Source organism: Capra hircus, chromosome 11 (assembly GCF_001704415.2).
Source record: "Capra hircus breed San Clemente chromosome 11, ASM170441v1, whole genome shotgun sequence".
Classification (NCBI taxonomy): domain Eukaryota; kingdom Metazoa; phylum Chordata; class Mammalia; order Artiodactyla; family Bovidae; genus Capra; species Capra hircus.
In genome coordinates, this window is record NC_030818.1 from 14555778 (window position 1) to 14578085 (window position 22308).

General features: G+C 38.6%; 1 protein-coding gene across 3 annotated transcripts in view; it reads left to right on the forward strand.

Moving 5' to 3' along the window:
- The window catches only part of SPAST (spastin), a 52584-nt gene continuing 30515 nt past the window's right edge, over window positions 240-22308 (forward strand). The window contains exons 1-4 of one of the 3 annotated variants that reach the window (XM_018055090.1): window positions 277-461; window positions 738-968; window positions 15520-15606; window positions 17326-17409. In XM_018055090.1, the coding sequence (XP_017910579.1) occupies window positions 818-968; window positions 15520-15606; window positions 17326-17409 (322 nt within the window). In that variant the 5' untranslated portion in view covers window positions 277-461; window positions 738-817. Of the gene's footprint in view, window positions 969-15519; window positions 15607-17325; window positions 17410-22308 lie in introns of all 3 variants that reach the window. The other 2 variants (XM_013967522.2, XM_018055089.1) reach the window with 2 other exon arrangements.

Below are 22308 nucleotides of genomic sequence, written 5' to 3' on the forward strand. Positions count from 1 at the left end.
ACACCGCAAGTCCTGCAAACTAGCCGAGGGACCCCAAGCTGCAGCGGTCCCTTTCTTGAGTTGACTGTCTAGGTGCCCTGATACCGAGCTACCAGGGTCAGCGAAATCGATTGAGCTACGGGTCCCTAAGGGCTAAGTAGGCCGAACTGCATACTGGAAAACGTAGTTCCGCGAGCGAAGGGACGGAATGGCGAGCGGCGCACACGCGCACAAGGAGCTCAGGGCAACAAAGACGGCGACGTGCGCGCACGCGCCGGAGAAAGAGTCGGGAGGGCTGCGCTTGCGCTCCCGGCCGCCGCTGTGAGCTACCGAGCGGCCAAGAGGACAGAGAGAGGGAGGGGCAGGAGCCACCGACCGCAGGAGGAGAAGGGGTTGTGCTCCTGGACGGGCGAGGAGAAAGGGGCGGGGCCGGCGAGCAGCGCGCGGAGGTGCACAGCTCCAGGGACCGGGGGCGCGCGGAGGTCTGTGGCCCTTGCCGTCCCAGTGGCCGCCGCCGTCGCTTGGCCGCCGTCGGTCTGCGGGAGGCGGGTTATGGCGGCGGCGGCAGTGGGAGCTGTGAATGAATTCTCCGGGTGGACGAGGGAAGAAGAAAGGCTCCGGCGGCCCCAGCAGCCCGGTGCCTCCCAGGCCTCCGCCCCCCTGCCTGGCCCGCTCCCGTCCCGCCCCCAAGCCGGCCCCTTCGCCCCAATCGCCGCATAAGCGGAACCTGTACTACTTCTCCTACCCGCTGTTCGTAGGCTTCGCGCTGCTGCGCCTGGTCGCCTTCCACCTGGGGCTCCTCTTCGTGTGGCTCTGCCAGCGCTTCTCCCGCGCCCTCATGGCCGCCAAGAGGAGCTCCGGGGCCGCGCCGGCCTCGGCGTCGCCCCCGGCACCGGTGCCAGGCGGGGAGGCCGAGCGCGTCCGAGCGTTCCACAAACAGGCCTTCGAGTACATCTCCGTCGCCCTGCGCATCGATGAGGACGAGAAAGGTAAATGGGGAGCTGGGGGAGGGGGCGGCGGCGCCGGGAAGAAAGCGGTGCGGTCGCCGAGGGAGGGCAACACCTGCGTCCCTTTGCTGACGGAGCCAGCGGGCACCCCCGAAACTGACCTGCCCTGCGAGACCGCTTCCTCGGGGTTAGACCCTCATCCTTTATGAGTCTCAGCTGAAAAAGCTCTCCCCTTTCAGGCGCGCTAGCCGCTGACTTTGTTTCGGATACTAGCCGACACCTACATTTCTGTATGACCCGAGTCCCTGTGAGACTCTTAGGCGTGCTTGCTGACAGTGACAGTTGTCCTAGAGTGACCACACACATCCTTTCGAGCGCTGTGAACAGTGAGTGGCTTGCTCTGAGCCAGGTTTCCAAAAGGTTTTGATATCGAAGAAGCTGTTCCTTGTTACAGGGTTTTAGTGAAAGCAGAGTACTGTAGTGTCAGAAAAAGAGAACAAACGGTGACTTAATTTTGAAAGGAACAGCTGCATATAGATTACAGCTGAATTTGCACTATTTTTTAAGTTTCATGACAGTTATTTTTGTCAGTATAATGACTTCTAAGTATTTTCGATAAAATTCTGTTTTAGTATAAAACTTTTGCCCATGGTTGATTTGATCTCATCTAAATGAATATTCCAAGTATTCCATTCAAAGTTTCTAAATTGAAATATTGAGTGAATAGGTTAGTTTATACATACTGTTTTACAGTAAAATGTAAAGATTTCTGTTTCTGGATGAAAGCAAGGGTACCACGTTCTTCAGATTTCTTTTAAACTAACATTATTTTTTTAGTCTTTTTATATGCCAGGCACTATTTTCTTGGCTTTGCATATGTAATCTGTTTAATCATCACAATTACCCCCTGAGGTGAAGATACTGTTGGGCTTCCCTGATAGCTCAGCTGGTAAAGAATCCGCCTGCAATGCGGGAGACCTGGGTTCGATCCCTGGGTTGGGAAGATCCCCTGGAGAAGGGAAAGGCTACCCACTCCAGTATTCTGGCTGGAGAATCCCATGGACTGTATAGTCTACAGGGTCGCAGAGAGAGAGTTGGACATGACTGAGCGACTTTCACTCACTCGATGAAAAATTTTTATGGAAGATGGTAAATGAAATTATAACATTTTGAAAATCCCTCCTTTGATCTCTAACGCCAGTTTGCGGAGATCTTTTCCCTCTAACTACTCATTTGCATTGTTCATTAGTATAAAAAAAAGCAATCTGCCGTTCACTGGTAGTGTCTCCACTACTAACTCCACAAACTGTTCTAGGTTTTCAGTTTGGTTGAAATCTGTTTCCTTTGTGGGGCCTTGGACGCGGAGTAGGATATAAGGAAGGAGGCAGGTATTCATGGGCTTGGAGTAAAAGGACAGAGAGGAGGCTTCAAAAAGTTGAAGAGAGGAGGCACATTTAAGAAAAGAATACTGTGTGGTTTTGGAGGGAAATTTTTTATTAATTACTTTATTTACCACCTTTAAGGAAGATCCAGGATCACCTGAGGAGGATGAAGAAGCATATACTATTATCCCTTTCTAGAGAAGCACTGTTTTATTGTACTATTTTATTATAATAGAGTCCTCTGAAGTTTACTAATCTAGGTTAAAAGTTGAAAAGAGGAATATATTTGAGGGTAGATCATTTGTTGTATTTGAAAAGGGAATGCCAGTACACGCAAGGAAATTTTGTTAACACTGGGTGATGGGAGTTGGGTGGTAGCAAGAGAGATCAACAAAAACTTAGGCTTAAAAAAAAGGTCCTAGATTCTTAAAATTAAAGAGAAATCAGTTCCATGTGAGGGGTAAGTGATGGAAGTGGAATGCAGACCTTGGATTTCATGCTGGTGATTTATCTTTGGGTATCACATATAGGCCTCTATTTTATTAAAGTCCTCTTAAAATATTTACGTATAAATATTTTCAGCAATCTATGTATCACATATTTCACTCTTTTTCAGCAGATAATGTTTCTATTCAACGGTTTTGCTTTATTTATACTTTAGTTTCTAAAGTGGACATCAGAATAGGCAATGATATCTCTCTAGTTTGAGTTCTACAACTGCTGCATTATATTCCAAAGGAAATTGGTTCAAACCGAAGTAAATTAGTTATATTCATTTTCCTTTAAAAATGAAGTAAAACTGAGTTTACATTGTTGTGGTTCTCTTTTATCTCAGATTCTCCCTTGAGTATATTGAAAGTTTTTATGTTTTAACCTTAATTCAGTAGATGCAGGAGTTCATGTTTGAGGTCTGTTTGCCTCTCCAGCATCCTTGAGAATACAGAACTTAATTCCAGGAGAATTTCATTCTCTCTCTTTCCTCCTGCATCAAAATACATATGAACAAATAGAAATGAATTGAATAGATAGTCTTCACAAGTTTCCTAACTCTGTGGTTAGCCCCTGAATCATTAAGGAGCTAGTAATGTCCTGCATTTCCTTTCCCTTGATAATTTGACTTAATTTATAAATATACTGAAAGCTACTTTATTCCAGCAGGTGAAGTGGGCTATTTCAGACTGTCATGATGTTAGGTAATTGACACATTTGGTGCCTTCAAATAATAAAGGCCAAATTAAATCTTATTTTAACAAAGTAATATGTAAATGTTGTTCATGTGGTGACTATTTTGAATTTTATTTTTTTATGGCATACTTAACTGTGATGCTGAACTTTCATAAAGGCCTAGATTATCTAAAACCATGCTATTTTTGAATAGAAAAGAATAGCACAGCAAATTCTATTCACCTAATAAAAGATTATGTGAAGTTTGTTCATTAGAGCATTTATTGAATACCAGTTAATTTGCTCAGCTCTGCATTCTAGATGTTAACTTGAGAGAAAATTACTTTGAGATATGTTAAGATGTTTCTTATGTGATTAATAAATGTGTGAATTCTTAAAAAAATGTGTGTATTCTTTCATATGTATCCTTCATTTTTTCCCAAGGAGTTAAATGATTTGTGGATGTTTTATTTATTGTTGAACATCTGTGGAAAACTGATAACCTATGATATCAGCTGTATATCTGGAGAAATTGGAATTTAAAGACTAGGATGCACAGTAGCAGAATTAGGAACAGAGTTTAGGTGAACAGATTCATAATTTCATACTTTTATTTTATACTAAGCAGGTTCTCTATTGTGTAATTCCAAGGGCCCCTTGGAATACTTGGGGGAGAAAAGGAGGTTGTAATAGTGGTTCTTTGGATTAACCAGAACATGAACTAACATGCTTTGCATGGCTCCTACAGGCAGACAGGTAGACAAGCCTGGAATCTCCTGAGTAATAACCGTGGTACAGATTCTCTAGGTGTGGTTCAGTTACCTCAAATACGTAGGACTTGACAGATAACAAGGGCCCAGTGTGTTGTATGAGAGAGAGAGAGAGTCAGTTTCTCAACATAAGATAGGGCTGCATGCAGCATCTGTCATCAAGGATAGAAATTATCTAAATAAAATCCTTTTCTGTTTAAAATTTCTAGTCAGTTTATATTTAAAAGTTTTTTTTTTAACTACTGTATAATTTTATAATTTCATGTAACCCAACACACACAAAATACTTGCTTATCCACATCTATTTTCAGAAGGTGAAGCTAGAGAGTAGAAATCAGAAGTATCAGATCTGGAGATCTGGTATATTTTCTTTTACTCCTAAAATCTATGAGACATCAGTTTGAAAGGATTGATTTCAGGCAATTTTTTTGAGCCTCATTTCTGCTTTAAATGATTAGAACAAGGAAAGAATTATTCTGATGGCTTGACATTCTGATAATATACTTTTCCCAGAGAATAACATTACTTTTTATTAAATATACAGTAAACATTTCATATTTCTCTGCAAGAATATGGAGTGACATTTGCACTAAAGCCCAAAAGGCAGCCATTCTTAGGAACTTCCTCCCTTGTTCTGTTTTTAGGGTTTTTGTGGGGTTTTTTAATAGTTTATAACCTTCCTAATGTAAAATACAGTTAACCCTGTAAAACTCACCTGGTAACTAGATTCCTAAGATTATTGTACTCATCCTGATGACAGTTGTCAGTAAACAAGTATTAAATTATCAAAGAAGGATCTTTCCTAACCCTTCCTGCCGTTTTTCTGCTAGCTTCTTCTCTGTGCTCTACCCAATAATAGTTGGATTTTTCTCTCTGGCAAAGTATAGATTCTCTGTTTTTCTACTAATTTTCCTCTCTCTTGACCTATATAATAGTAGTGAAGGTATTAATAAGCTGACCTAGCTTTTTTTTTTTTTTGCTCTTGCTTTGTGAATTAACAACTGCTCACGCTCGATACCCTGTAGAATAAAACATCTTTGAGCACACTCAAACTCAGCAGTTTGTTCTGGTAAATAAGGAAAGAAAAATGTCAAAAGCGAGGTTTTCTTGGGACTAATAAATGTTTTACAGCTATATGGGTATAGCATAGACAGATTATGCTTATTCACATCTTTCTGCTCTTTTGCAGATATTTTACGCTGAAGTGGAGATGTTTTGTGCTTAACTGTTGTTGTTCTTAAGTGAGTTTTGCCAGTGCCTTTCAGTGAACTATCACTGGAACACACACCTGTGGCTTAAAAAGTGGGATGTATTACTTACTGTAGCCAAGAGAACACACACCATGGGGAACCATCCCTTATCTCAGGAAAAGGCAACTAGAAAGAATGTACAGAATTTGGGCTTGTACTCAGTGATTTTTTTGAGGAGGAGTTATGGAAGCAAGGTTTAGCTCTGGATTGGATGCTTTCAGGAATTGTGGATAATTCTGTAATTAAGTTTCTTAAATCTGATACAGAAGGGGAGACTAGAGTGAGGATGAAGCTATGGTTGGTTGAGAGGCACTCGTTAGCCCAAAGAGAAGGATGTTTGGTGTTTCATGGCTTGGGCAGTGTTCATGTTTTGTGTGTGTTTATAGACATGATTGAAGCGTAGTCTTGTTTTTATCTTCATTCATCATGATTACAGAGTGGGCCTGTCTGATGTTCTATGAAATTGTTTATATTCAGTATAACACCAAGGCACAGTTGTGATGTCAAATCATTTCCTTGTTACACTAAGGCTTAGTTGATGGTACTAGCTCCTGGATGTCAGGGGCTGCTTTTCATTGTCTCAGTTTTGAGGGTCTAATTTCATCCTTTTTAAACTGCAGTGCCTCTTACCCAAATTGACATTTGAATTCTGACTGTACAGGATCCTGGGCAAGTTACTTCCTACTACACTGAGATAATGTTTGTGAAATACTCCACTCCGTACTTGTGCATAGTAGATCCTCAGAAAATAGGAACTACTGTTATTAATTCTACAGTTCTTTTAAGGTTACAGCCTCTAGAGGTTATGCTTGAACATTGTTAAACCTTGATATCTAGTTCTTATTATCTTCCTTTTAGGAAACAGCAGTCTAAATATGATTTGGGGAAGAAGGAGAATTATCTAAAGAGTGATATAAAAATATATTTGTTAATTGTGACTCTTAGTTCAAAAAAAAACCAATGGAAGTCTCTTCTTGGCCTCACTTAGTATCCTAGCTTTTTATTACAGAAGAGATGAAATGAATTTTTTGTTCTCACGTACGCACTCGTAGATGAATACCGGCCTCTTTAGGCATTTTTGGTGATGCTGGATCTTGACGCTGCGTGGGCTTTTCTCTAAGTGTGGTCCGGGGGCTGCGTGGGCTTTTCTCACCGCGGTGACCTCTCTTGTTGCAGAGCACAGGCTCTAGGGAGCTCGGGCTTCAGTAGTTGGAGTGCGTGGGCTCCGTATTTGTGTCTCCCAGGCTCTAAAGCACAGGCTCAATAGTTGTGGTACAGAGGTTTAGTTGCCCCAAGGCATGTGGGATCTTACGGGATCAAGGATCGAACATGTGTCTCTTGCATTGACAGATAGAATTTTTTTTTTTTCCCCACCACTGAACCACCTGGGAAGCCCAGAATGCAAGCTCTTGATAGAGAATTTGGGAAATACTGATAATGCACAAAAGTTAAAATTATCCACCATCCATCCATAGTAAATACAAAAGATTTTTAAAGAAAATAAGTTGAAATTCTTAAGGTTGAAGAAAATGTCCAAAACTGTAATGATTTCTCTACATGGGGTTGAAAACCTTTCCAGTTAAATGGGGAAAAAAATAAATCATTTCAGAAATAAACCTTGATGTTTGAACATGAAAGCAGATACGGCCTTTTTGCTGAATTAAAACAATAGAAAGGATCCTTTCTGTGATAGTGAACTATGAGAGAATGAACCTGGGAGCTGCAGTCTGATGCTTCATGGCCTCTATAGTTCACTGTGGATTAGCACACATTAAAATCTACTGTAAGGTCTTTAAAGATTCCTGTTACTTTCAAATGTGACACTTGCAGGTTGCTAGCAGAAAATTGTGTAGGAAAATGGATATACTTATTTCCTGGAGTTGTTTGTGGAATGTTGCTTAAGAAGGACTAAATAGATGAGTAAAAACGATGGGCTTTAAGAGCAAAAATACAACTGTGCATACAGCTCTGCAGTAGGATTTATATTTATCAACAGATTTATTAAATATGCCAAAAGTAATTTTTACATATCTCTTTTATTAAAATATTATCCCATGCCCTGTTTCATTTTATTTTTGCCACAGCTTGGAGTTAAGTAAAAGAAGTGTTATCTTGTTTTTAGGTAAGGAAACTAAAGCTCAGAGAAATTGCCTGACTTTCCCAAAGTCAGAGAGCTCTTAAATGATGGAGCAAGGACTTAAATCTCTTATCTTCTAACTCATATAGTTGCAAACTGACATCCTGTCTACCCAAGCTGCTCTTGTTTTGATCTTCTCAGTGGCAGTCTGGGTACTACTAACATGTGAAGAAAAAGATGCAATAGATAATACACAAATTAGTCCAGTATTCTTATCTTTATTTAAAGATGGATATCATCAGTATTTTTGTTGCTTATACAGTAACACACATCAAAAATTAAAATAATGCACAAATATAGAAAGTGAAAATCTTCTGTAATCTTATCCTTAGATGATTACTGATAAGTTTCCTGACTTTGTCTAGTTACATAAACATAAATATTTATTCATTAGGAGAAACTGAATCATGTTGCATAGAAACTCATCTGTAACCTTTTTCACTTAATGTGTGGGAACTCTCCGTTTCAAAATACTTAGCCTTCCTCTTGTATATTTTTCAGTTTTAAGTACACTTCTAATAAGTATACGCGAAGTACACACTTTGTGTGTTGCTTAATGAATTATTAAGGTGAACATAGCAGTTTGAAACCTCACCAGGTCAAAAAATAGAATATTGCTCTGGAAGCCTGCCTTTCTCATCCTCTCTTCTGCTTACCACCTTTCCACACCCTGCACAAAGGTATCTTCAGTTCCTATCTTCTTACGCCATAAATCAGCTTTATAAATGAGATCATACAGTTGGCGTTCTTTTTGTGTATGGCTGCTTTTGCTCAACATTATGCTTGTCAGGGTGCTTCCCTGGTGGCTCAGATGGTTAAGAATCTGCCTGCAGTGCAGGAGACCTGGGTCCGATCCCTGGGTCGGGAAGATATCCTGGAGAAGGGCATGTCAACCCACTCCAATATTCTTGCCTGGAGAATTCTGTGGACAGAAGAGCCTGGTGAGCTACAATCCATGGGGTTGCAAAGAGTCAGACACTACTAAGTGATTTTCACTTCACTTCATGCTTGTCAGATTAATCTTTGAGGTTACTTTTGGCAGTAGTTGTTCATTTTCATTGCTGTATACAAGGGGTCAGCAAACTGCCTATAATGGGTCATTTAGTAATTTTTTGTGTGTGTGGTAAAGCATAGATAACAAAACTTGCCATTTTAGTGATCTAAAGTGTGGGAATCAGTGGCATTAAATACATTCACAGGGGACTCTCTGGCAGTCCAGTGGTTAAGACTCCATGCTTCCACTACAGGACGCATGGTTCGATCCCTGGTCAAGGAACTAAGATCCTGCATGGCACATGGCCAAAAAAAAGAAAAATACATTCGCGGTATTGTGCAACCATTCCTACTATCCATTTCTAGAGCGTTACATCCTCCCAAACCAGAACTCAGTACCCACTGAACAAGAACTCCTCCTCTCCCCTTCTGTACTCTTCCCTCATCCCAGTCCCTGATAGCCTCTGTTCCGCCAGTTCTGGGTACCTCATATAAGTGGAATCATAGAGTATCTGTCCTTTTGTGTCTGACACTTCACTTGGCATTTCAGCGTCTATAAGCAATGCTGAGGCATGTAACAGATTTCATTCCTTTTTTAGTCTGAATAATACTCCATTCTATGTGTATGCCATGTTTTGTTTATCCTGTCATCTGCTACTGGCTATTTGGGTTGTTTCTATCTATTGTTGATAATGCTGCTCTAGGGACTTCCCTGGTGGTCTAGTGGCTGAAATTCCGTGCTTCCAGTGCAGGCGGCGTGGGTTTGATCACTGGTCTGGGAATTAAGATCTTGCATGCTGTAAGGCGTAGCTAAAAATAATAATAATAATATTATAAATATTGGTATACAAGTTTCTGAGCCCCTCTTTCAGTGCGTTTGAGTAGCCACGTAGTAGACTTGTGGGATCATATGCTAATTGTCATGTCTAATTTTTTGAGGGACTGCCAAATTGCTTTCCACAGCAGCCTTGCATTTTTACATTCCTGACACCAGTGCACAAGGGTTTCTAATTTCTCCACATTGGTTAGTTTCAAGGTTTGTTTACTTTGTAAAGTAATGGCCATGATAATTAATGAGAAGTGGTATCACATCATAGTTTTGATTTGCATTTCCATAATGACTTAGGATGTTGAGCATCTTTTCATGTGCTTATTGTCCATTTGCATATCTTCTTGGAAAAAAATGTCTATTAAAGTTCTTAGCCCATTTTTGCGTTCATTTATAAGGATTTATTTATGACTTCACTGGGTCTTTGTTGCTGCACAGGGGCATTTTCTAGTTGCAGCAAGTCAGGAGCTACGCTCTAGTTGTGGGCGGGTGGGCTTCTCCCTGCGGTGGTTTCTCTTGTTGCTGAGCATGGGCTCCAGGTGCTCGGACCTTAGTAGTTGTAGTCCGTGGGCTCAGTTCTTGTGACTCCGGTCTCTGGAACACAGGCATAGTTGTGGTGCATGGGCTTAGCTGTCCCTCAGTGTGTAGGATCTTTCCAGAGCAGGGATTGAACCTGTGTCCCCTGCCTTGGGAGGAGGATTCTTGACCACCGAACCACCGGGGAAGCCCTCATTTGTTTTTTTGTTGTTATTGAACCATTGTTAAAGTGATCTTTCACAACTATTCAACACTCATATATAGGGATGTGATCCAGTAAAGCTTTATATAGAAAAACAGGAAGCTGACTGTATTTGACCCTTGGGCCCCTGCTGTCCGTAGATTATGTAGTTCCTAGATTATGAGCCATACTGTGTATGTAGTTCAGATTATTGGCTAATAGTTTCAGCTACAACTGCAACCATTGATTGGAAGCTTCTGCCATCCCTTTCTTCTCTTGATTTGATGTAGTCTTGTTGGTTGAGTTAGAATGTTATTGGGGCCCATATAGGAGAGAGGGAAATGTATAAGGGAAACCAAGAACTGCTGAAGCATCCTGAAGGCCTTTTGCGTGCTGGAGATCATTGTAAGTTTTGATTTTTCTGCCATGATGTAGTCAAAAGGGGGAATTTCCTGGCGGTCCCTTGGATAGGACTTGGTGCTTTCACTGCTGGGACCCAAGTTCAGTCACTGGCTGGGGAACTAAAATCCTACAAGCTGTGTGACGTATCCAAAATGAAAAATACATATAAAAAATTTAGTCAATAGGGTGGTCATCGAAGGTTATAGGCTATAGGTTCCCCTAACTTAAGGGATTTAAGTGATTTGAATGTTGGTGTCAGTCCATATGCAAGCTAGCCTTTTTCAGTGATGCAAGGGCCCAATCAAAATTTAGGAATCTTTGCCACTAATTCTCCTGGGCATGCCCTAGAATTCATTTTTTGTCAACTTAGTTCCATGAGTCTGGTCACATTCGCCTTCAGAATTGATGATGGGCTTCCCTGGTAGCTCAGCTAGTAACGAATCTGCCTTCTTGGGCTTTTCTGGTGACTTAGATGGTAAAGAATCTGCCTGCAATGCAGGAGACTTGAGTTCGGTCCCTGGGTTGGGACAATCCCCTGGAGAAGGGAAAAGCTACCCACTCCAGTAGTCTTGCCTGGAGAATTCCCTGGACAGAGGAGCCCAGCAGGCTACAGTCAATGGGGTCTGAAAGAGTTGGATACGACTGAGTGAGTTTCACTTCACTTACAGCAGAGAAGTGCCCCAGATGGTAGACTCACCTCTTTGGCCTTTCTCTTTTTCATATTTTGGTAATTTTCAAAATAACCATCCTAATGGGTCTGAAATGATCTCTCCTTCCAAATTTTGGTAATTTTGACTCTTTTGAAAACTCTCTGATCCCTTCAAATGGATGTTTTAAAAATATTTTTCTAGTTTTTCTCTTCTGATCTTATTCTTGTAAGCAAAATTTTAGCTCTCGTATTATTATCCAACTCAAAATAAATGTTCTTATATCTAAATGTTAGAGTATTGCACTTTTAATTATTGAGGTATAATTTACCTACCATAAAGTTTACCTTTTTTTTAGGGATCTGTATAGTTCAGTGAGTTTTGACAAACAGTTGTGTAAACTATCGCTACAGTCAGTATATGGAATGTTTTGTCACCCCAGAAGCCCCCTTGGGTCTCTTTCTAGTTGACCCCTATGCACCCCCTTTGCCACTGGCAGTCAACAGTCTGGTCTGTCCCTATAGTTTTGTCATGTAAACGGCATCATACAGTGTGTAGCCTCTCGTGTCAGGCTCTTTTCACTTAGCATGTTTTTGAGATGCATCTCTGTTCCTACATGCATCAGTATTTTGTTCTTTTTTATTGCTGAGTAGTATTCTGTGTATGGATGTACCCTAATTTATTAACCTGTTCACGAAATGGTGGACATCTGGGTTGTTTCCAGTTTTTAGCTTTTATGAATAAAGTTGGTGAACATTCATGCACAGGTCTTTGATGTTTTAATTTGTTAGGGCAAATATGTAGAAGAAGAGCTAGATCATGTGGTAAGAATATGTTAATGTTGTGAGAATGACCAGACTCTTCCAAAATGGCCGTATGAGTTTATAGTCACCCCTGCAAATATATGAGAAATTCATTATATTTTGTAATTTTTTCCATTCAAAATTAAAATCATGTAGTTTTAATTTGTAGTTCCCTAATAGCTAATGATGTTGAACATTATTTCTTGTGCTCTCTTCTTTGGTAAAGTGTATGTTTTTATCTTTTGCACACTATTTCTTAATGACTTTTTAAAATATCATTGTAAAAGCTCTGTATATATTCTGGTTACAAGACCTTTATTAAACGGGTTGTTTGCAGATATTTTCTCCCTGTCAGTTTGTGGCTTGTCTTTATATTGTCAGTTCCGTCTTTTGAAGGGCAGGAGCTTTTAATTTTTATGAAGTCTGGTTTATCAGTTTTTCTTGTTAAGGTTTGTGATTGGCCTAAAGCCAAGATCACAAAGAATTTTGCCTGTTTCCTTTTATAAATTTTGTATTTTTAGGTTTTACATTTAGTTTTATAACCCATTTTAAGTTAATTTTTGTATGTCATGTGAAGTTATTTTGCTTATAGATACCTGTTTTTCCAGTGTTGTGTTTTTAAAAAGCTCTTCTTTCTCCTTTGAATTACCTTGTCATCTTTGTCAAAGTCAGATCAATAATGTCTGTATGGGTCTATTTCTGTATTTCTGTTCCATTGATTTAGACATCTCTCCTTTCTTCAGTGGTCTGGTACTTTTAGATAAGAGATAATCTATGCATTTTCATTTTCTACTATCATACTGACATCCGAGATTCAAATAAGGCAGTAAATCAACTTCCTATTACCAAAGAATATTAGGTAATTGAGTAATTATTGAGCATGTGAGTTTATTTGTACAGAATCAATCATTTCACTTGCCTCCATGTAATGTGGTAAAATTTCTTAAAAGATTTTGTTCAGATGTTGCCAGTGAGACAGTCATACACTGTTAATAGGAGTATAAATTGGCACAAGCACTTTCAAAAACTGTTTTGTTGATTTCCGGTTAATAGAGAATATGTGATGAACCTATGACTCATCAATTCTACTTCTTAAGCGTATATATATACTGTAGAGAAACGGACATATATATATATAAAGGGACAGGTACAAGACTGAGTGAAATTGCTCAGTCGTGTCCGACTCTGCTATCCCATGGACTGTAGCCCACCAAGCTTCTCCATCCATGGGATTCTCCAGGCAAGAATACTGGAGTGGGTTGCCACTTCCTTCTCCAGGGGTTCTGCCCAACCCAGGGATCGAACCCAGGCCTCCCACATTGCAGGCGGAAGGTTTAACCTCTGAGCCAGACTGTAACATTATTTGAAATATTGGAAAACTGGAAACCCACGTATCTTTTCATAGGAAATAGTTAAACTATAGGGTAGGATACTATACAGAAGTCAAAATGAATGAACTGGATCTCTGTATAGCTACTTAGGTCTCAGAAACAATGTATATGTTTAAAATAAAGTGATACAAATAGGAACAATAGAAAAAAATGTACAAATAGGATAGGCACTCAGTTCTTACTACTGATTCTGGGAAGGAAAGGAGCATGGAAATGGGAAGAGGAGCAACAAAGGCAACTTCTGATGTATCTGTTAAATTGTACTTTATTTTTAAAATTCTAAGGCAAATGTGACATTATTATCAATATTCCCACCACTCAGAATGCAAACGCTATTTTACTGATTTTTGTAATTTGCTTCTTTTTTAAATTATAAAACCAAAAATGTAAACAGATTTCTTTTAACAAGAAACTGGAAAATAAGCATCTACATAGCTTGAATTGACTGAAATGCTTAATAATTTCTTCGTGTGTCATTATCAAGTACTTACCGAGCACTTATTCTGGATCAGACACTGCAAAATATTAATGGTACCATAGTAAGAAAGAAAGTACCCTAAGGGGCCAAATCTGGTTAGTGATTTATTTGAGAGGGCGTGGAGGAAGGTGGTCAGAGGTACACACTGATAAGGGGACAGCATTTCTTAATTTGAAAAAATTTTAATTTATTTATGGCTGTACTGGGTCTTCATTCTTGAGCAGGCTTTCCTCTAGTTGCAGTGAGTGGGGGCCACCCGCTCGTTGCGCCTGGGCTTCAGTATTTGCAGCACTTCGGCTCAGTTGTTGGGGTTGCTGAGCTCTGGAACACAGGGTCAGTAGATGTGGCGCACAGGCTTAGTGGCTCCACAGCATGTGGGATTTTCCTAGGTCAGGGATCAAACCCGTGTCTCCTGAACTGGCAGGTGGATTCCCTACCACTGAGCCAGCAGAGAAGCCCAACAGCATTTCTTAGTTATTGTGTGTGATGTTTATAATAAGACTTCATCTATTCTTTGTTATCAAGAGAGTCATGATATTTTATTGATTTTGACATTTCAAATCATATTGAAGAATAGCATGGGAATTTTTAATTAAATAGGGACATGAGTTGAGAAAAACGAAAAGCAGTTCTTATGGATGATTTCCACCTTTGCTTTACTGTATCTCTGTATTAGCCACTTATGAGGCGTTGCAGATTCTAAGGACCAAGAAATTAATTTTCAAAACCAATGAAATTTGAATATACTTATTGCCACTTTAAAGAAATATTCTACACATATTTTGATCATGCTGAATTTTTAGGTCCTTTCAGAGCTTAATTTTGAATCAAGAATAAATGTTATGTTTCAGAGAAAATAGAAATGTGTTACTAAATGGCCACATGTGCGACCTTTTATGCCAGTTCTCATGGTACTGTCATTTGTTAAATAAAAACTAACTCTTGAAAGGATCACCCAGCAATGAACATGTTACATCATATTTGAATACAATTAGGTTAAACAGTGCTTATTTTTTCTCATTATTATTGAAATCATGTTTAAAACTATTTATCCAAAGTAAAATCTTGAGAAGTCAAGTTTATTTCTCTAACACACTGTTACAGTGGTTTTAAGCATTGATACCATGAGATGATAAACAACAAAAGACTCTCTGCTCTGAAATTGAGAAACATTGAGGTATGTATTCCTCTCTTGCAGAGCCACTTATTCATTAGAATGCTAAAGTACTAAGAAGTCAGAGTAACAGTTTTCAAGCTTACTTGATCACAACCTGCCCCCCCTTTTTTCAACTGTGTATCTCCTAAAAACAGCATGCTTTGGAAAATGTTTAGTGTATTCTTAGGTTAGGCTTCGCTGGTGGCTCAGACAGTAAAGAATCTGTCTGCAGTCCAGGAGACCAAGATCTTCCATGGGTCAGGAAGATCCCCTGGAGAAGGAAATGGCAAATCACTTCAGTATTCTTGCCTGGAGAATCCCGTGGACAGAGGAGGCTGGCAGGCTACATAGTCCATAGGGTCACATAGAGTCAGATCCGGCTAAAGCAACTTAGCGCATGCACACACACACACACACACACACACACACACACACACACATGATTTACACAAATTATTATTTTTATTTTAAAGTAGGACAAAAGGACCAAGCTGTGGAATGGTATAAGAAGGGTATTGAAGAACTAGAAAAAGGAATAGCTGTCGTTGTTACAGGACAAGGTAAGGTTGTGTTTACATTTATTTAGTGGCATCCCAAATTATATTCACATGATTGCCCTGATTTCAGATATGTTTATCTAAATAAAAGTATTTAACAGATTTTCAAATGTTACTGTTACTCTTTCTAGACTTACAGTTGATGCTTTATTACCTGTGCTAAAAATGAAGTTATGACCAAATAGGCTTAAACTTGATTACCTATAGCAGTAAGATAAAAAATGGTATATTACTTGTGTCCTCCTTGGAACCACGATTCATGATATTTTAACCCTATTTGTAGCCCTGGCTTTGAAACCTCATCCTTTCCTCGCTGTCAAGGCAGGGAAGGAGTAGTTAATCCACAGATCCCCCTTCTGCACTGTGGGTAATGCTTGACTGCATGTTAGGATATGAGCTGTAATGTTGTTTTGTTTTGTTTTGTTTTGTTTTGTTTTGTTTTACACATGACCTTTTAAAATCAAAGTAGTTATTTTTCATCTTTTTTGTCACATCAAATTAAAAACCAGAGTCTAATATTATCGTTAAATATATAGACAATTTTTGCACATACTTTGCACAAATTTTGTACTGAAGCATCATTTTATGTGCTTCATACTCACCATCTCTGTTAATTTCACCACAGCCCTACACCCTGAAGCTGCTACTGTTATCCTTATTTTTCAGATTAAAACCCTTAAGTGGGAAGAAGTTAAGTAACTTGCCTGAGGTCTCATAGGCATGAAGAGGTAGAGTCAGGATTTGAACTCAGGCAGTCTGGCTTCAAAACCTGAATTCTTAAATACCGTATGTGAATATGTGTGATATGTGACACTATTAAATGAGTAACGTACTTCGGCTATCACAGCTCTGATAAATTCAAAAGCAGAAATTATAATACATGGGCTAAGAATCTTAGCCTTAGGGATCAATCCACCCAGTAGATATTTTATCTGGCTGACTGATTCTATAATTTTATCAGCTAATCTCCAATAACTACAATGTATCCAATATTTACCATGATTTTTTCTGTCTCCTTTTTATTTTGACTATTTCTCTAGCTGGTCTCCTATATAAACAAGAGCAGGGAGGTTGGGTCTTGGAGACTTTCATGAGTTTATGAGCATCACTTTATAAATTATGTACAAAATATATTTGCTGATTTTTGTTAAATGTATAGAAGAAGAGATCAAAATGAGTTAGTTATGAGAAAAATATTTCATTGAATTCAAGATGCCTTTGATTGTACCACTAAGAGAAAAAAATGTCAATTAAACTATTAACACATTCTCTTCTTAACACATAGAATTTGAATTTTAACCTTATTCAGTTTGCTGTCTTGATCTTATTTAGATATAGCTGTAATAGAAATATTAATATTTATGACCAAATTTTTGTATGCAGAGGCAGTGACAAGCTATGTTGTGACTGCAGTCTGGCTAATAGCGGTAGTAGGTTGGCACTGGTGTTAAAACACTTCCCGACTTCAGAGATTTTTAAATGTAGGGGAAAAAATACGTCTCATAAGCCATGAAATCCATGAAATACCACCCTAGGTCTGATATTATCATAAGGAACTATAACTGATTTTTTTTAAGATATTATTTGAAAATGATATTTTCTTAATTTCTTTACAAAGACCATGACTTCTCTTGAGATGAGCTGTTGTGATAACTTATCTTGAAGCAGTGTTAGTAGGTAAATGTAGATGTTTTAATTATTTTTTTCTGCTTTTTCTTTCAGGTGAACAGTGTGAAAGAGCTAGACGCCTTCAGGCTAAAATGATGACTAATTTAGTGATGGCCAAGGACCGTTTACAACTATTAGGTATCAATTAATGAATTGTATAACTGCAATGAGATACATTTGAAATCTGTGTTTAGTGAAATCCTAAATGTAGTTAGAAATAAATCAGTGATCACACTGGATCAATGGTCACACAAGAACACACTTGAAAATATGTTCTAGTCTTTTCTTTAACTCATGAAAATTTTAAAATACAGAAACGAGCATATTGAACTAATTATCTATCATTCAGCTTTGGTAATTATCAGTTTATCATTGGCCTTGATTCAAGATTGGCAAACTATAGCCTATGGACTCAGTTCAGTACACTGCCTGTTTTTATAAGTTGACACAAAGCTGCTCTCATTTCTTTGTATATTATCTGATTGCTTTTGTGCTTCAGTGACAGAATTGAGGTGTTGATACAGAGATCATGTAGCTTGCAAAGCCTCTTAATATATAACTTTTGAAAATATTTTAATATTTACTCTCTTGCTCTTTACAACAAATGTTTGCAAACCCCAGTTTATATCCCTGCCCACTTTCCCCAGCTTCATATTACTATTTTGAAACTATTTCTTGATATCTTTTTATTTCAATCTCAAAAGATAAAGATGCTTTAAAAATAAAATTCCCAAAGTGAGAAGAATATACCTTCTTATGTTTCCCTTCTTTCCCTTCTTCCCTTATTTCCTGTATATCATTTTTATTTTTCACTTTGCTTTGTACTTGGAACCTTCAAAAAGAAAACTCATTTCCTTATAGGTAATGAAGGTAATGATTCCTCCTTCTGAGGAAGCTGTGTTAAATGGGGTCATGAACATGACCACCAGAGGGAAAAACTGCCAAAATACCATATCACACCTAAAAAAATAAATAGTTCTTTTAATACAAACATAAAACTAATAGCCAAAAAAGGTCAGTTTCTAGATTTAATATATAATGTGCAGTCAGTATCTCATAATTTAATAACTGCTACTATTTTTTTATAATTGTGTGAATCCGGATCTCAAGAAGATCTATGTTATGTCTTTTTTTAATATACATATCTGTTTTTTCTTTTTCTTGTGATTTATTTGTTTATGAACCAAATCTTTGCCACATAGTTTTCCTATAGTCTCTATTTTGTTGCATGTATATCCATGTTATCTTTTCATATATTCTTGTCCTCCCTGTAAATTGATATTTGAATATAGAGCCTTAATTGGATTGAACGTAGATTTTTATTTCTTAATGATAAGACTGCTTGATAGGTGGTTTTGTGTTTATCCATCAGTAGTTCTTTAATGATGTTAGTAGCAGTTGATGACTTGTGCCCAGGGACATTGTAATTGTCATTCTTTCTATGTTTATCAGTTGAAAAAGGACTATAATGAGAAACTTCTCTTTTTCTATTTGATGGTATAGGCTTTAAAAATACGTTACGGTAAATCACCCTTCAAACAAAATGGAACTAAAACCCACCCTTCTTGGGTGGTTGGTTCTACCATAGCTTGAAGTGATACAGGTAGTATAGAAACTTGGCAAACAGGCAGACTTTATTTGTTGCTCTGCAACTTTGATAAGTTACTTAGCATGTCTCAGTCTTTTTTATTTCATTTGTAACATGAGGCTGATAGATAATTATTATCTCAGCATATTTGTGACCAATGTATTGTTGAGTAAGCAAGTACTCAGAAATGCTGATTTTTGTTCATCTCCTTGCCTGTGTGTAATCACCAGCCCTGCTTTTGAGTAATATATATACATTTGTATTTTATTCATTCAGTCATTCATCCGTTCATTCTTACATGGTCTGTTGAGTTTATAAATCCCCGCCCCCCCCCATTGTTGAAAAAGAAGCCCTTACTGTTTTCAGATAGCTAATAAGACAGTGTTCCCCTGGCCCCTCTGGCTGACAGGGTTCACCTTCTTAAGTGAGGGTCACTGTGTTATAGTACAGCAAGGGTTGTTGTAGTAAAATAATTGCCTAGTTGTTCTAATTGGTCCTTGCTATGTGTTTCAGCTGTAACACCTTGTAGTATATATACAGAGTATCAATATATGTGATGGAGATTGTTTGATTATGGAACATTTTATAACTTGTTTTAAATTGAACAATAGCTGGTTTTTAATCTTTTATTGTAAGTTGTGATATGGTAAAACATTAGAAGCAGCTCATCAGTTTGTAGACTTGTCTTTAAATGCAGCTTTGTAATTTCTTATTTGTGTTATTAGAAAAATGGATAAAAAGGATATATGATAGTAATACAATGAAGCTAGGTATTAATAGAATTAATATTTGGATGCTGCTGTTGTCTGTTATCAAAAATACGATTTGTCCATTCATGAAAGACATTAGTTTAAAAAAGAGAGGATGGAATAAAAGACATCATCAACATGTTCCTGTCTTCTGAGAATGCAGAATTTCTGGGAGTTATATACAAAAGACACTAAAGAAGTAGTGTGCAAAAGTGCACAGTAGAGTGTATTTGAGTATCATGTGCTATTTAAAAAATGGAGCCTTTCAGAGGTGGGATGGCTGACAGGCATCCAATTAGGATGAAGAATGATATTGGGAGTTCCCCACACAGGGTTTGAGAGGATATATCTTCTCTGATAGAGGTGGGGAAGAGTTCCTGTGTATAATATATCTTTAATTTAGTCAAAGTGAACCTTAGAGCAAAGGTTAAGTGTAAAATCTGCTATAAATAGAAAGGTAATTCTGGCACTGACTTCTTGGTATACTTGGCAGTTGCTCTTCTAAAAAAATTTAGCTTTATTCAGTGTCCAGTTTAAATCCTTACTCTGTACCAGATACAGCACCAAGGGATATAAACTGAATTTATTTCTTAACTTGGGAAATATTTATTGGGTGGTTACCATATTGTAAGCATTTAGGATATAGACAAGGATCCCTGTGTCAGAGAATTTATATTCTAGCAGGAGGAATAATGACAGTAGGCAATAGACATATAGAATAAACAAGTTATACCATGTGTTGCTGCTGCTGCTGCTGCTAAGTCGCTTTAGTTGTGTCCGGCTCTGTGCGACCCCATAGACGGCAGCCCACCAGGCTCTGCCGTCCCTGGGATTCTCCAGGCAAGAACGCTAGAGTGGGTTGCCATTTCCTCCTCCAATCCATGAAAGTGAAAAGTGAAAGTGAAGTCGCACAGTTGTGTCCGACTCATAGCGACCCCATGGACTGCAGCCTACCAGGCTCCTCTGTCCATGGGATTTTCCAGGCAAGAGTACTGGAGTGGAGTGCCATTGATGGTGATAAATACATGGAGAAAAGAAAGCATAAAATACAGCACAAGGGTTTAGGAGTAGATGAGAGGTGGTCTGAATTTTTAGCTTTAAATAGGATGGTCAGGGTATGCCTCTTTGAGAAGCTGACATCAGTTAGTCTTACAAGTGTCTGGGAGAAGAATGTCTGTGGAGAAGTAAGAGCTGATGCAAAGCCTTAAGAAAACACATCTGACATGTTTGAGTTTCCCTGGTGACTCAGACGGTAAAGAACCCACCTGCAATGCAGGAGACCTGGGTTCAATCTCTGGGTAGGAAAGACCCTCTTGAGAAGGAAATGGAAATGCAACCCACTCCAGTATTATTGCCTGGAGAATCCTCATGGACAGAGGAGCCTAGCTGGCTACAGTCCATGGGGTGGCAAAGAGCTGGACACGACTGAGCACACAGCAAAGAGACCAGTGCGCCAGAGCAAGGAGAATGTAGTAGAGATTGGAGAGCCGATGGGGCATGTGGGGAGGGGAGGGTCTTGACAACAGGCAGGGTTTTAGAGGGCACTCTGAAGATCTGAGCTTTTACCACGCGTGAAGTGGGGTGCAGTTAGAAGGATTTTTAGGAAAGGAATAACATCATCTGACCTCTGTATAAAAAGGATCCCTGGTTGTGATGTTGCAAGAGTATGAGTGAGACAACTATTATGGTAAGCTAGGGGGAAAATGGAGTCTTGGACTAGGGTAATACCAGGAGTAACCATCAGGTGAATTAATATTATATTTGAAGGTTGAGCAAACAGATTTACTGATAGATTGGATAAAATATTCTGTTTAAGGCTCTTGATATAATGGAGGAGGCATAAATAGATAAATCATCACTGCAGGATGGAGATATGTATGTATTTTGTGGAGATGGGAAAACACATGTCTGAGAAGTCTTCCTGGAAGAAGTAAAATCTGAAGTGGGGATTTAAAAAGATACATAAGTTATTAATATTTGGGAGTAAGGATATTCCAGGAGGAACTAACAGCATGAACATAGACTGAGGGACAAGGAAAACCATGGTGCTGATGGAGATGTGAATTTGGGATTGCTCAGGCATGAAAAGTGTAGGCAGATTGTGGCAGACCTCCCTGGTCATATCAAGGAGCTTCAGTGCTGATCTGTGGGCAGCAGGAAGCCGCTAAAGGGTTTTAAATCCACGAGTTATGTGGTAAGATTTCCCTTCTAAGTAGATCACTCAGATGATTGTGTGGGGGTTGCCCATGAGGGGATCAACAAGCAAGATGACTTGTTTTATGTTAAATCATTGGTTAATCTATGACCTTTAGTCATTCTAAAAGGAAGCATTAAACTAAGTTTACTTTCTTAAAAAAAAAAAAAGTGAACTGGAGCAGATCCGCATTAGCTGTGTCCTGCTATTGTATATGTGTATGTTTTCACACATATAAATGTAAACCCTACAAACAAGTTCTGTGGTTTTTCATTCTTAGTTATCAGAACTAAGGATTTGTTTCTGTTTTTTTGGCTATATAATGAATGTTTACGTGACCTTTTTGTTAACATTGAAGAGAATGTTGAAGAGAGTGTTAATTGATAAATAAGATATTTACAAATCAGTTTTTTCTAATTTATGTCTTTTACCAACACAAATGGTTTCTTTCTCAGTATGGTGATTTGATGAGTATTATCTTTGAGAAAAATCAGATGACCTATCTG